This window comes from Lynx canadensis, chromosome B3 (assembly GCF_007474595.2).
Source record: "Lynx canadensis isolate LIC74 chromosome B3, mLynCan4.pri.v2, whole genome shotgun sequence".
Taxonomy (NCBI): domain Eukaryota; kingdom Metazoa; phylum Chordata; class Mammalia; order Carnivora; family Felidae; genus Lynx; species Lynx canadensis.
Window position 1 is genome coordinate 107,446,595 of NC_044308.2, and position 13,945 is coordinate 107,460,539.

General features: G+C 34.1%; 1 protein-coding gene across 1 annotated transcript in view; it reads left to right on the top strand.

Moving 5' to 3' along the window:
- MNAT1 (MNAT1 component of CDK activating kinase) overlaps window positions 1-13,945 on the top strand; it is a 207,044-nt gene that overhangs the window by 118,959 nt on the left and 74,140 nt on the right. The window contains exon 7 of the mRNA XM_030319244.1: window positions 10,543-10,664. Coding sequence (XP_030175104.1) covers window positions 10,543-10,664 — 122 coding nt within the window. The remainder of the gene's footprint in view (window positions 1-10,542; window positions 10,665-13,945) is intronic.

The window sequence follows — 13,945 nt, forward strand, 5'->3', positions numbered from 1 at the left end:
CCTGAAGCTGCTCTTGGTATTGAAATTCCCTTCACTAGAAATGCTCTTTCTTCCCTTCCATTTCAGCCCCATTTGGCCTTCATAGCCCATCTCAAATGTCATTTTTTCTCCATGAATTCAATTGAATGAACATTTAAATACTTGTCATCTTCAGCCAAGTCGTATCATATCATATCATGTGTACATTTAACTTATTTGAATTCAACTGAAGTTGAAAACAACACAAAACTGGGAGAAAAATAGCAAATAATTCTTCTTTCTTCAGTAAAAAAAAAAAAAAAAAAAAAAAAAAAATTAAAACAACATGGTTGCCAAAAGCAAGCCAACTGCTTCTTCTGGTTTTCCATAGAATACATAGTAATCTATTCCAGTGCTGGAGGATTATATACAGCGATTACAATATGAATACAGTAATGGATAGTTTACTTTATGGACTACTTAAAGGATTTTTTGAGAGGTTATTTTGACCAGCTTTTGCCTTGATTCTGCTGTTAGAACCTAATCCCTGTGCAAGATGTGACTTCACTGTTAACAGCTTCGTTGAACTTGGTTACACCACTTAGTACTCTTCTAGATGACACATTTGGACCTCTTGGATGTTTTAGGTATAGAACTATCTGAGGCAGAGATGACTAGCTTAGTTCCTTTCCTGCCTTTATCTTTGCATTTTTCAGGAGATAAATTTGTATGAAGGTAGTTATAGTCAAAACAGATTAAAGCATAGGGAGAAAATACTATATTCCTTTTGTATTTCATGTTCATCTATATAGCTTGAGATCCTTGACTTTCTGAAAACTAATGACATATATCCACGAGTATATTGCTGAACTTAGTTTCTATATAAGCCATAGTAGTTCTACACCAATACAAAGGAGTTTATAGAAATGCTTTTTAAAAAATACGCAGAGCTTGGTTGTAATTATATTTGAGATGCTTTAATGGCATCAATCTTTTTTATAGATATTATTTCCTAATTTTCTCCCATTTTAAATTTCTAATATGTTACATCTTATTTTTAAACTTCTTTCTCAATGAATAGTTTATAGTTGTGTAACAATAAGACACAAAGGTACAATAACAAATACACAAATGTATTTGTGTAACAGTAACAATTCAAAAATAGAATTGGTATATTATTATTATTATTATTAGTATTAGTATTTGTTAATGTTCATTTATTTATTTTGAGAGAGAGTGTAGGGGAGGGGCAGAGAGAGAGGGAGAGAGGGAGAAAGGGAGAGAGAGAGAGAGAGAGAGAGAGAGAGAGAGAATCCCAAGCAGGCTCTGTGTTGTCAGTGCAAAGCCTGATGTGGGACTTGAACTCAGGAACCATGAGATCATGACCTGAGCCGAAATCAAGAGTTGTATGCTTAACTGACTGAGCCACCCAGGCGCCTGTAGAATTTACATATTATTAAAGGACGTTTTTCTGTGTGGCAATTTGAACACTAAGTACTGTATGTTGTAGTGAGGGGATTGCAAATGACTTTAGTTAACAAAGCCTTAAAGTAATTCCACTGTAGTGAACAGATTGTGATGAAGTTTCCGGAGCCAGTGTGACAGAAATTATTTTGGAGACTTGGCTTCGCCAAGTAAGGATGTAACTTTTTTAGGACCATTTGCTTTCCAGTGATGAACAAGAAGCTTAAGCCTAGCTAGATATAGAAATTCTTCTTTAATGTTTTAAAGCATGTCTTACATATTTGAAAGGAACTGATCATCACTAAAGAACTAAAAAACAATGGTGTTATTCCTAGTGTATTCAGGATGAAACTTCTTTCATACTCTGGAAAAGCCTGCTTTTTTTGAGAAGGAAAATTTTGGGAAAAAAAATGCTAATTTAACTACTAGGCACCATACTTTTAAAGACAAGGAATGCTCAGACAGGCTGATTTGTGGGAATAATCCAGCATTAGAATGCTTAAAAGAGCAAACCATAATAATTTTTAGAAAAAGTTATATTCTGCTCATTACAAAGCATGCATTCAGAAAGGGATTGTAGTCTCCTGATTCTAGTAGAGACTTGAGAATTGGAATTCATGCTTGTTTTTTTCCACTGGCTGTTTCTCTGGTATATTTAGAATCAAATTATTTTACATTAAATTTGGGGAAAATTCTTTTTATTTTTATGATACATTATGAGGTAGTGGTTTATTTCCACTTAGTGGTTATGAAATCATAGCAGGTTAGACCTGGAAGAACATCTAGTCCACCCCCAGTTCACCCCCTCACCCCACCCCATCCCATTTTAGATTATGACAATGAAACTGAAAGAAGTTGCATCACCTCAGTTCATTTTAGTTTGGAAGCAGTCCCCCCCATATATATTTATATATGAATATATAATTATTTCTTACCATGCAGGGTCTTGTTCCTTATTGGCCTTAATACTGTTTATTGTAAATTTTGAAAGAAATTAGAGAAAGACATATCTATGGGGGAAAATGAATTGTACTTACCATGAAATTATGTGCTACCAGGAAGTTATTACTGTGCAGCTGTTGTGGTGATGACAAGCTAATATCACCCTAGAGTGATCAGAACAGCATAGTATAAAAATTGCTCTGCTTGCTACTCAAAAAAATGAAAAGCAACTGAATTACCAAAAAAATATTATTAGAAGGAGCAGCTTGAAAGCAGTGCCAGGCATATTCTTTAAGTATTCTCTATGCCATTATAAAATTCTGTGAGTACACACCCACCCACCACATAATTAAAAAATAGATCTACATCCATATACAAATGCATATGTATATATACACAAATGGAAAACATATGCACATATGTGCACATACATATTTAAGTTATTAGGACATTTACCAACATAGAAACAGTATTTCAGAAAAAAAAATGATTTTCTGGGAAGTCTCCTACAGATATTTTCTCTAGAAATTATAACCAGAATTGTAGTGGTTTAATGCTCTGAGAGTACTGAAATATTCTGGTTTTTAATTCTCTTGAGCAGTGTGACACATTCTATAGGATTTGATAAATTTAATATGTGAAAGGACTCAGTTTATGAAAACAAACATCACTGTCATTGTATTCTTTTTTTCTTTGTGTTTTTTTTTTGCATTTAGATGATTCAGAGACTTAAAAGTAGAAGGCAGAATCTCACTGAAAAGTTACTAGAATGTAAGCTACCTGAGTGCAGGACTTACATCTGTTTTGTTTACTGCTGTACTTTTTAATTTTGGACATATAATTAGTATTCAGTATTTGTTATGTGAATGAATGATGATTGCAACAGGATACGACAATAACCTCTGAAATTTTGTTAAAATGAGTTCTTAAGTGGCTAGAAGGTACATTTCCAGCCTAGGGATAAAAAGCATCCACAACCTCTAGAATGATTACGTGAAAGAAAACAATATTAAGGTGTGGAAAGGTAGAGATGTATTGCTTATGTAACTTCATAGTATATGTGATTAACAAAATTTCAATTGTTTATGCTTAGTGAGAGCATTCTTAAATTTATAGAATATGGACACCTGACTTCTCTTAGTTTTCCTAGTGTTCATATTACTATACCATATGACTGTTCACATGCCCTTTTATTCATTCATTCAACAAAATATTGAGTAGCTCTTTGTTGCCATGCTGTGTGCTGTAGACATGGCAGTGAACATAGGCCCTTATGGTCTAATGGGGGAGACAGATGTTAAACAGCTAATTATTCAGAGTTTATCAAGCTTACTGGGTTTATTAGCAAATATGGTGAAGATGAGGCTAGCCTGGCAAGTAAGTCATTTAAGCAAGACAGAAAAATTAAGAGAGTTCTTAAAATTGTGTTAAAGGCTTTTCAGAATCATTTAACCTATCATACTAAATTGCTAATACTTAATGAATACCTCTTCTATGGTACTTAGCAGAGAATTGTATATTGGTTTATATGAAAGGGTATTCTCATTTTTAGTATTTTTTAAAGTTTCTATTTTAATTCCAGTTAACATCCAGTGTTATATTAGTTTCAGGTGTATGATATAGTGAGTTAACAATTCCACGCATCATGACAAGCGCACTCCTATGTTTTTTAGTATTTTTATTATTGCTTATTTCAGGAACCTATATACTAATGATTACTAATGAACTATGTCTGTTGCTGTTATTTTTCTTAGAAAATAATATATTTTCTTTAGTGATGTTATTCTAAATGGTTGCTGCATTGTAAAAGTGTGTGTGTGTGTGTCTCTTTTAACATAATGACCAGAAGTTCCTTAAAGTAAAAGTTATTTTCAGAGTTAATTTCTTTTCTTTTTGAATGGATTCCAGAAATCTAGAGCATAGTAACTTTTTATTTGGAATGAAATCCTGATTTTGGAGTTAGCACAAAAGGTAGTCTATACTTTTCCTTTATTTTAGGAGAAAGCATAATGATAATGTTTGTAATGTATAGATGATCTAACAGTTAAGTTTTAGTAAAGTGTAAACTATTTTCATAATAGACTTGAAATTTGCTAAGTAAGAAAAGTTAAAGAATATACTTCAAATTAATACTTAAGTTACAGCCATGTATAATTACCTTGGTCAGCATCGCTTTTCAAATGTTTGTATATTTTTCTGAATGGGAATAAGCTGAATTTTTGAAAATCGTTCCATGTGTGCTTATATTTTTGACAAATGATTGAAATATGATATAGGGCTCTCAGGTATATCTTAGAAGAGAATCAGGGGCTCCATTTTGTTATTCTAGGGGAGTAAAAACATTACTTATGCTATTGAATGTAGATTTGCATGGGTTTTTCCCCCTGAGTGTAGTGGATGTTACCTTAGGTTCTATAATTCACTGTGGCTCTTCTCACTACATTTTTACCCTCCATGCCTCATTTATTTATTATTTATATGACAACAACAACAAAAGTTGGAAAGGCCCCAGTTTCGTGTTGTACACTTCAAAGTCAGCAAAATGTACTTGATTGCTTAATGTGGGTGTTTTTCAAGACATTTGCCTCCCCCAAATCTTATTTATTCTCATGACTTGTCCATCGCTTTGATGAGAAAGATAGCAGAATTTCTCTTGGGTTTGTTTTGTATTTTTAGCTGCCTTTACTGATAATTTCTACTTGGATATTTTGTAGTCAACAATGTTGAACTGATTTGAACCACCATCTTTTTTTCTTATTGAGAGAGAGCATGAGTGGGGGAGGAGCAGAGGGAGGGAGAATTTTAAGCAGGTTTCATGCCCTGTGTGGAGCCCGATCATGAGGTCTCATGCCAGTGAGATCAACAGTGAGATGCTTAATGGAATGAGCCACCCAGGTGCCCCCCACCAGTGATTCATTTTAAATGTACAGTTCAACTGATTTTTGTATTTATTTGCAGTTATTCTAAATTCACACTCGTAGTCGCCCTCAGTCATTAATCTACTTTCTGTAGATTTTTACCAGTTTCTGTAGTTTTACCTTTTTTGGACATTTCATGTAAGTAGAATTGTACAATATGTAGTCATTTGCCTGGTTTCTTTCACTTAGCATAATGTTTTTGAAGTTCATTTATGTTGCAGCATGTATCAATATTTTATTCTTTTTTGTTGCTGAATAGCATTCAGCATATTTTATTAATATTGTGAGTTAATTTTTATATCATATGAATGTACCTCATTTTCTAACTCATTCACCAGTTGATGGACATGTAGATTATTTCCACTATTTGGCTACTATGAATAATGATGCTAGGAATATCTTGTGTCTTTGTGTGGTCATATGTTTTCATTTCTCTTGACTGGATACCTATTATTATTACCTATTAGTATTACTAATACTAAGTCAAAGTACATTATTTGTAAACTGAAGAAAAAATGCTAAACTCATTTCCAAAGGGGTGGCACCACTATACACTCTCCTTAGCAATGTGTGAAAGGATCCGGTTTCTTCACATCCTCAGTAAAACTTTTTATTATCTATCCTTTCGATTATAGCAAATCTAGTAACTATGAAGTAGTATTTCATTGTGGTTGTAATTTGAATTTTTCTTAAAGATTAATGATGTTGACCATCTTTTCACGTACATATTAGCCATTTGTGGATCTTCTTTGATGAAATGTCCATTAATTCAGATGTGATATATCACTGGAGCTTCATGTAGTTTGATTTCCTTAATCTGATAATTTAGAGTCATATCATAACTGTTTTGGTGGAAATATCACGTTCAATTACCATTTTGCATCCAAACTTTTAGAGACTTTTTTGCCTCCAGTCACTTAAAAAAAACCCCAACACTTTCCTTGTAGGACTTGCTAAGACATTTTCTCTGTTGGTGACTTAATTTTAATTTTAATTTTAATTTTAATTTTAATTTTAATTATGTCCATGATTTGTCCTGTAAATTCTTCCAGCTTTAGATCTGAGAAACTTGGCATCTATCTCACACCAAGTATTTTTGGGGAAAGATTGATTGAACATTACAAGGTTAAGTTGTGCATCATTTATGAATTTTGTTTTATCATTCTCATGGTAAACAGAATTATCACAGAGTAACATTTATTGTTCTCTAAATCGCATAATTAAAAAGAATCCTCTTTGACACTGTGTTATTTTGACCATATTTCAGTTATTAGGATTTGTAGTAAAATTTATTTTTAACTATCTAGGATTTACTTATTAATGTCAAACTTTTAAATTGAGCAACCATGATTATATTGTCTAAAAATAAGATATTAAAAGGTAGTGTTGTATGGTAGAACCCATATGAGATAGGAATTAGGAGATTTGACTCTTACTGTGTGACTTTAGGAAAATTTATATTTTAGCTTTTTTATTCATAAAATAAGGAAGTTAGGGGAAAAGAACATAGGCTTTAGAATCTGACAGGATTGGCTTCTGATACTCAATCTGTCATTTAATACTGTGTGACCTTGCTAAGTCACATATCTAAACCCCTGTTTCTTATCTGTAAAGTAGGAATAATAGTATTCATCTCCTAGAACTATTGTGAATACTAATGAAATAGTACATTAAAAAAAAGCCCTTATGGGCACCTGGATGGCTAAGTGGCCAACTTGGACTCAGGTCATGATCTTGCTGTTTGAAGTTGAAGCCACACGTCCAGCTCTGTGATGACAGCTCAGAGCCTGGAACATGCTTTAGATTCTGGGTCTCTGTCTCTCTCTCTGCCCTTCCCCTACTCCCTCTCTGTCTCTCTCCCTTGCTCTTTCAAATATAAATAAACATTAAAAAACTAAAAACAAAACAAAACCCTTAGGCCAGTGCCTGGCACCAAGTAAATAATGTTAACTGTTAATATTACCACTTGATCTTTCATGTGCCTACCAACTTGGAGAGAAGATTTTAGATTATATGATTTCATAACTTTAGTAACTTGGGCTTTATTGCTGGTATTTAGTGAATGATTAAGTATGTTTCCTACTGTAATGACTTAAGAGAGCCTGTCTCTTTTGAATATTATTTTTTTCTGGAAAGTGTTCTAGCTCTTGAAAATACCCATTCTGTATCATCTTTTCTGGGCATTACACTGATTTATAAAATGAAAATGGGAGTAATAAAGTAATCTGCGTTACTATGTTAGTGGAACTATAATATGTTCCTTCTTTAATTCTTACAGTTTTCTTTCTTTTTTTTTTTTTTTTTTTTCCCTCCTAACCTAACAGTGTGACGCTAATACTGGACTTTTTGTATCAGATGGCAGGAGAATTTAGTACTTGGCAGGTTATGAAGAAGACACTTTGAAACAGGAATGTCAAAATGCCACTTAAAATGTTCCATTTGGGCAATCCTCTTCTTAACCTGTGTAACCCCCTGTACTTAGATTCATTATTCAGAGATTGGATTACTGTGAGATAGTATAAGATTTCGCTTGACAGTTTCATGTTTATTTAGAAAGGCTCTGAAACATATGGAGGTTGAGGGTTAAAATAATGTTAACAAAGTTTTCTAGGTATTTCACTTCTTTTTTTCCTGTGTATTATTCTAGCCAGGTAAATGAGTAAATCAGAATATCTAAAACCCATTTTTAAAAATTATGGTAAAATATGCACGACATAAACTTTACCATTTTAACTCCTTTTAAGTATATGGTTATTGATATTAAGTACATTCATATTGTAGTGCATCCATCTCCAGACTTTTTCAATCTTCTCCAACTAAAACTTCTGTACCTATTAAATACTAACATCCTGTCTCCTTCCTGCCTCACCCTGGCTTCTGGCAGCCACCATTCTACTTTCTGTCTCTATGAATTTGACTACTCTAGGAATCTCAGGTAATTAGAATCATACAGTGTTTGTCCTTTTGTAACTGGCTTCTTTCTTCTTCTTCTTCTTCTTCTTCTTCTTCTTCTTCTTCTTTTCTTTTCTAGTTTATTTTTATTTATTTTGAAAGACAGAGAGCAAGCAAGGGAGGGGCAAAGAGAGAGGGAGACAGAATCCCAAGCAGGCTCCATGCTATCAGCACAGAGCCTGATGTGGGGCTCGACCTCCCAAACCATGAGATCATGACCTGAGCTGAAAGTCAAGAGTTGGATGTTTGACTGAGCCACGTAAGCGCCCCTGTAACTGGCTTATTTTACTTAGCATAATGTTTTTAAGATTCATTCACGTTTTAACATGTGTCAACGTTTTTAACTTTTTAAGGCTGAATAATATTCCATTGTGTGTATATGCTGCATTCGGTTTATTTATTCATCCATCAATGGACACGTGGGTTGCTCCTACCTTTTGGCTATTGTCAATAATGATGCCATGAACATTGGTGTACAAATATTTGTTCGAGTTCCTGCTTTCACTGCTTTTGTGTATATAGTCAATAATGGAATTTTGTTGGCTTATGTGATAATTCTATACTTAATATTTTGAGGAATCAACATTCTGTTTTCCATAGTTGGGTGTGCCATTTTACCTTCCTACCAGCAATGCACAAGAGTTCCAATTTATTTACATCTTTGACAAAACTTGTTATTTTCTGTGGTTTTAATTGTTTGTTTTGGATAATAGCCATCCTTAATAGTCATGGGTGTTACATGGTATATCATTGTGGTTTTGATTTGCATTTCCTTAATGACTAGAAATGTTAAGCGTCTTTTTTATATGCTAAATGGCAGTTTGAGTCCTTTGCCAGTGTTTGGGGAAGAACTTTTGAGGTTGCATTGTCAAAGAAGTTATTAATACCTGACAGTAAACTAACTAGGGTGATGCTACATGGGATTAAACTTTGTTGAAAAGAAAAACCACAGGTCACATGCAGATGTCTTCAGTGGTTGTTTCTCACTGCCTCAGTTGCACTTTATCACTTTTAAGTCATAGTTTTTACTTTTTTTTTTTTTCAAATAAAAGAGAAATGTACTGTGTATCCAACTTAGTAACTTAGGAGAAAAATAAAGGAAACTAAGGGAGGTAACAACAGAACTAAACTATAAACTAGAATATGGTGGGATTAATAACTGCAAGAGCTCGTTTTTATTAAAAAGCTAGGAATTAAGTTGTTGAGAACTATACAAAGAAAAAATAACTAGAGTTAGAATCTGAAAACATGGACTGTATAAAAAAATAGGGATTTTTAAAAATTAGAATCTATGTTCAAATGTATGATAAATCTCAATGTAATGATTTATATAGCTCAGTGGTCTTTAATTTTGTATGCTTGTAATTAAATACAGTCCTTTTATTTTAGTTAGTCAGTAGTTATTTCTTTTCAGAAAAATCCCGGATGTTTCATTCAACTTAGTTTTTACTACAGAATTCCCTCTATGTGTGTGTTTGTGGGGGCGGGAGGTATAAGTAACCATCATATCCACACATTTGGTAAGTAAGTTTTTTTTTTCATTTTAAAGACTTAAGAGAGTAGACATTTATGTGGCAAAATTTTGTGGGGAATAATTTAATTAGTGTTCTTGCCTAATTAGGGCTTTCAGTAAAACACTGAGTACCAAAATTGTCAAAGCTGTATAATAAAAATAGGAAAATATGAGGATGGACTGCACTTATATATGTGCTTAATTCTACCATTGATAATGAATAGATATATACTCTTTAAGGCTAAATTTGAATTTATTATTATTTTTAATTATTTTTGATTTTTTAAAATTTTTATCTATGTAAATATAATTTATAGTCAGATTGGCTTACGTACAACACCCAGTGCTCATCCCAACAAGTGCCCTCCTCAACGCCCATCACCCATTTTATTTTTTTGAGAGAGAGAGAGAGTGTGCATGCAGCATGTGCAAGCGGGGGAGGGACAGAGAGAGAGAGACCGAGAAAATCCCAGGCAGGCTCCAGCTGCTCAGCACAGGAGAACTCTGAGATCATGACCTGAGCCAAAATCAAGAGTTGGACGCTCAGCTGACCAAGCCACCCGGGAGTCCCAATGCTAAATTTGAATTTAATGATGGATTTGGTTTTCTTCTTTTAAATCATGTCAATTACCATATGTTAATTATATAATGCGGGTTTCAGTAATATAATGAATTGTACCCATGAAATAGCAGAGTTAATAGATAATATTTTTAAAGTAAGGAATTTAGTCTACAGATAAATAGTAATATGAAAATAATATTAAAAGATATTGCTCTAATTCATTTTTCTAACAGGGTCAGCATATTTCATTAGCACCTATTCAAAAGCTTGAAGAAGCTCTATATGAATACCAGCCACTGCAGATAGAGACATGTGGACCACAAGTTCCTGAGCTTGAGATGCTGGGAAGACTTGGGTAAGTGTCTAAGAACTTCTCATTGAGGAGCTGATTTTAGGGCTTCACTGTTGGTACTATTTTTAAATTACGCTTTAAAAAATTTTTTAGATTTTGAATTTATAGAACTGTACTCTTCTGCAAAAAATGAATGGTTCTTAATACTAAAGGTACACATTATTTTTTCTGCGGTTTTATTAGGTCTTTTGAGTTAAGATTGGATTATATTAGTTCTCTTTTTAGTGATGTCGTTGGCAGTCATACTGAAGTAGCTGTTCATTTTCAGCTCACTGTGTATTTTTTTTTTTTTGTTTTTAGAAATAGGGGCTTAATTTAGTCGTTAGTAAGCCAGTAAAAATATGAGAGTTGTGACCTTGCCATGAAAAAGAGTGGATTTACTCATTGCCTGTTGTTTACAGCATAAGTATATTTATGAGAAATGAGCCACAAAATATATTTAGTCAAAAGGTATAATGTAGGGATGGCCCAGTGGCTCAAAAGCCATACTATATGCATCTGTTTTGGAAATGAACCTGGGATTGTGACTCTTTTGAGTGATGATCATAGTCTGTGTCAGTGAACCAGGTGGGTATCTACAATATACTTGAAAAGTGTAAGTACAGACTTTGTTGGATGGAACAAATCCATGTCCTGGTCTGGTTTCTCAACCTAAACTTTTGAATGAAAAGAAGACTCAGAAACCATTGCTTCTTAACAAAATAAAATAGTGTAAAGAATATAATGTGAGGGGAGCCTGGGTGGTCAGTCGATTAAATGTCCAACTTTGGCTCAGGTCATGATCTTACAGTTCATGGGTTTGAGCTCCATATTGGGCTTTGCACTGACAGCTGAGCCTGGAGCCTGCTTTGGATTCTGTGTCTGTCTCTCTCTATCTTCCCCTCTCCAACTTGTGCTCTCTCTCTCCCCCTCTCTTGAAAATAAATAAACATTAAAAAAAAAAAAAAGAATGTAATGTGAAAAGAAAGTAATAGGTTCAGCAACACCAGGTGATTAAAAAGTAATTAAAAAAGAAGACCACTCCAGTCGCCTGGGTGGGTCAGTCGGTTCAGCCTCCGACTCTGGATTTCGGCTCAGGTCCTGATCCCAGGGTTGTGGGATTGAGCCCCGCGTCTTAATCTGTGCTGAGTGTGGAGCCTGCTTAAGATTCCCCCCCTCCCTCCTCCTCCTTCATTCTCTCTGTCTCTCTCTCTCTCTCTCTCTCTCTGTGCCTGTCTCTACCCCTCTCCCTTGCTTGTGCTCTCCCTCTCTCTCTAAAAAAAAAAAAAAAAAAGACCCAAAAAGCAAAAACAAGATAGATGAAACAGATAATAAAACCTACATACAAAAAAAAAACCAGAAAAAACAACAAAAAAAAATCCCTACATGTATCTTCAAAACCAAAATCTTGAATGTGACGCATAGTATTTTACATATGAAACTGGAGGCTCTAAGGTCAAATTACTATTAAAATGGTAGATAATTTACTAATCTGCTATTTAGTAGATCTTAATATTTTCTTTAGTTCTGTATTCTCTTAAGGTCCTACATCTTCCAAACGTGAAGCCAAAGGGATGTGAAACAAAACCTAAACCCCTTTTGAGTTTGAGATAAATTTGTCAAATAATTGGCCAAAATTGAAGCTTGAGACAGACAATAATAGGTTTCATGGTGTAAAAAGTTAGTGATAAAGATGTTGTTTTCTTATCTTTTATTGGGTTAGCAAGTGCCAGAATTCTAGATCTCAAAATAAATTTTTAAAAAATCTTTATTTTTAATGTTAGTGACAACAAGGTATGTAAAGTAATATTCATTTGTTACAGGGCTTTGCATTTTCCAATAGTTTTGTCATCAAAATTACATTTGAAAGATTATGGAAGTAGGCATGCATAATGAGAATACAAGTGAAATGGATGAAAACAGTACAAAGGGTAGGAAGAGAGAAAAACTATTGCTGTAATGTTCTTACAGTATACATGAAGTGGTATAAGAGTATCTGGAGATAGATTGTGATAAGCTAAAGATGTCTAATATAAACCCTACAGCAATACTAAAAATGTTAGAAAAAAAAGAAGGGTAGTCAGTAAGTCACTAGCAGAGAAAATAATGAGATCATAAAAATACTTCATTAATGAAGAGGAGCCCAGGAAAACAGGGTGGCAAAAAATAAAGATATGATACAATTAGGAAACAGCATAGTAGTGGATTTAGTCTTAACTATGTCTGTAATTGCATTACATATAAATGATCTAGGGGGCACCTAGGTGGCTCAGTCAGTTAAGCATCTGACTTTGGGTCAGGTCATGATCTTATGGTTCATGGGTTTGAGCCCCGCTTCAGGCTCTGTGCAGATAGCTCAGAGCCTGGAGCCTGCTTCGGATTTCTGTGTCTCCCTCTCTCTCTGCCCCCTCCCCTGTCCATGGTCTGTTGTGTGTGCGCGTGCTCTCTCTCTTTCTCTCTCTCTCTCGAATAAATACACATTAAAAAACATCTTTTTAAATGACCTAAGACAGTACTATCCAATACAACTTTCTGATGTGATAGAAATATTATGTCTCTGTTGTCCAAAATAGCAGTCCTCAGTTTCATATTTCTACTGAGCACTTGAATGTGTCTAGTGCAGTTGAAGAATTGAATTTTAAATTTTAATTCAGTTTGTTTGTTTATTTATTTATTTTTAATGTTTATTTATTTTTGAGAGAGAGAGACAGAGAGACAGAGCACCAGCAGGGGAGGGGCAGAAAGAGAGAGAGGAAGACACAGAATCCGAAGCAGGCTCCAGGCTCGAGCCAGCTGTGTCAGCACAGAGCCTGATGCGGGACTCAGACCCATGAACTGTGAGATCATGACCTGAGCCAAAGTTGGACGCTTAACCAACTGAGCCACCCAGGCACCCCTAATTCAGTTTAGTTTAAATAATGATGTATAGCTAGTGGCTCCCATATTGGATAGCACAGGTCTAAATATTCCACATAATAAGCAGAGATTGTCAGATTGCATTAAACCCAAGATTTACTATATGTTTCCTACAAGGAACTGACCGTTATATGTAAAAATACAGTTTCTCTGAGCTTTCCAAGTTTCTCTGTACTTTCTGGATTTATAGTTTGTTTTTCTTTTGTAAATATCTCAACCATTTATTCTTCACAGATTTCTTTTTTTCATTAAAGGATTTCTTTCTCATCTTGCTATTTTCATAACTAGTATTTCCATAACATTCCTTTTTATAATTTTTACCTCTTTTCTGAAATCCCCTGTTTCTACATGTTCTCTACCTTTTTCACTAGATCCTTTAACTTAGTAAT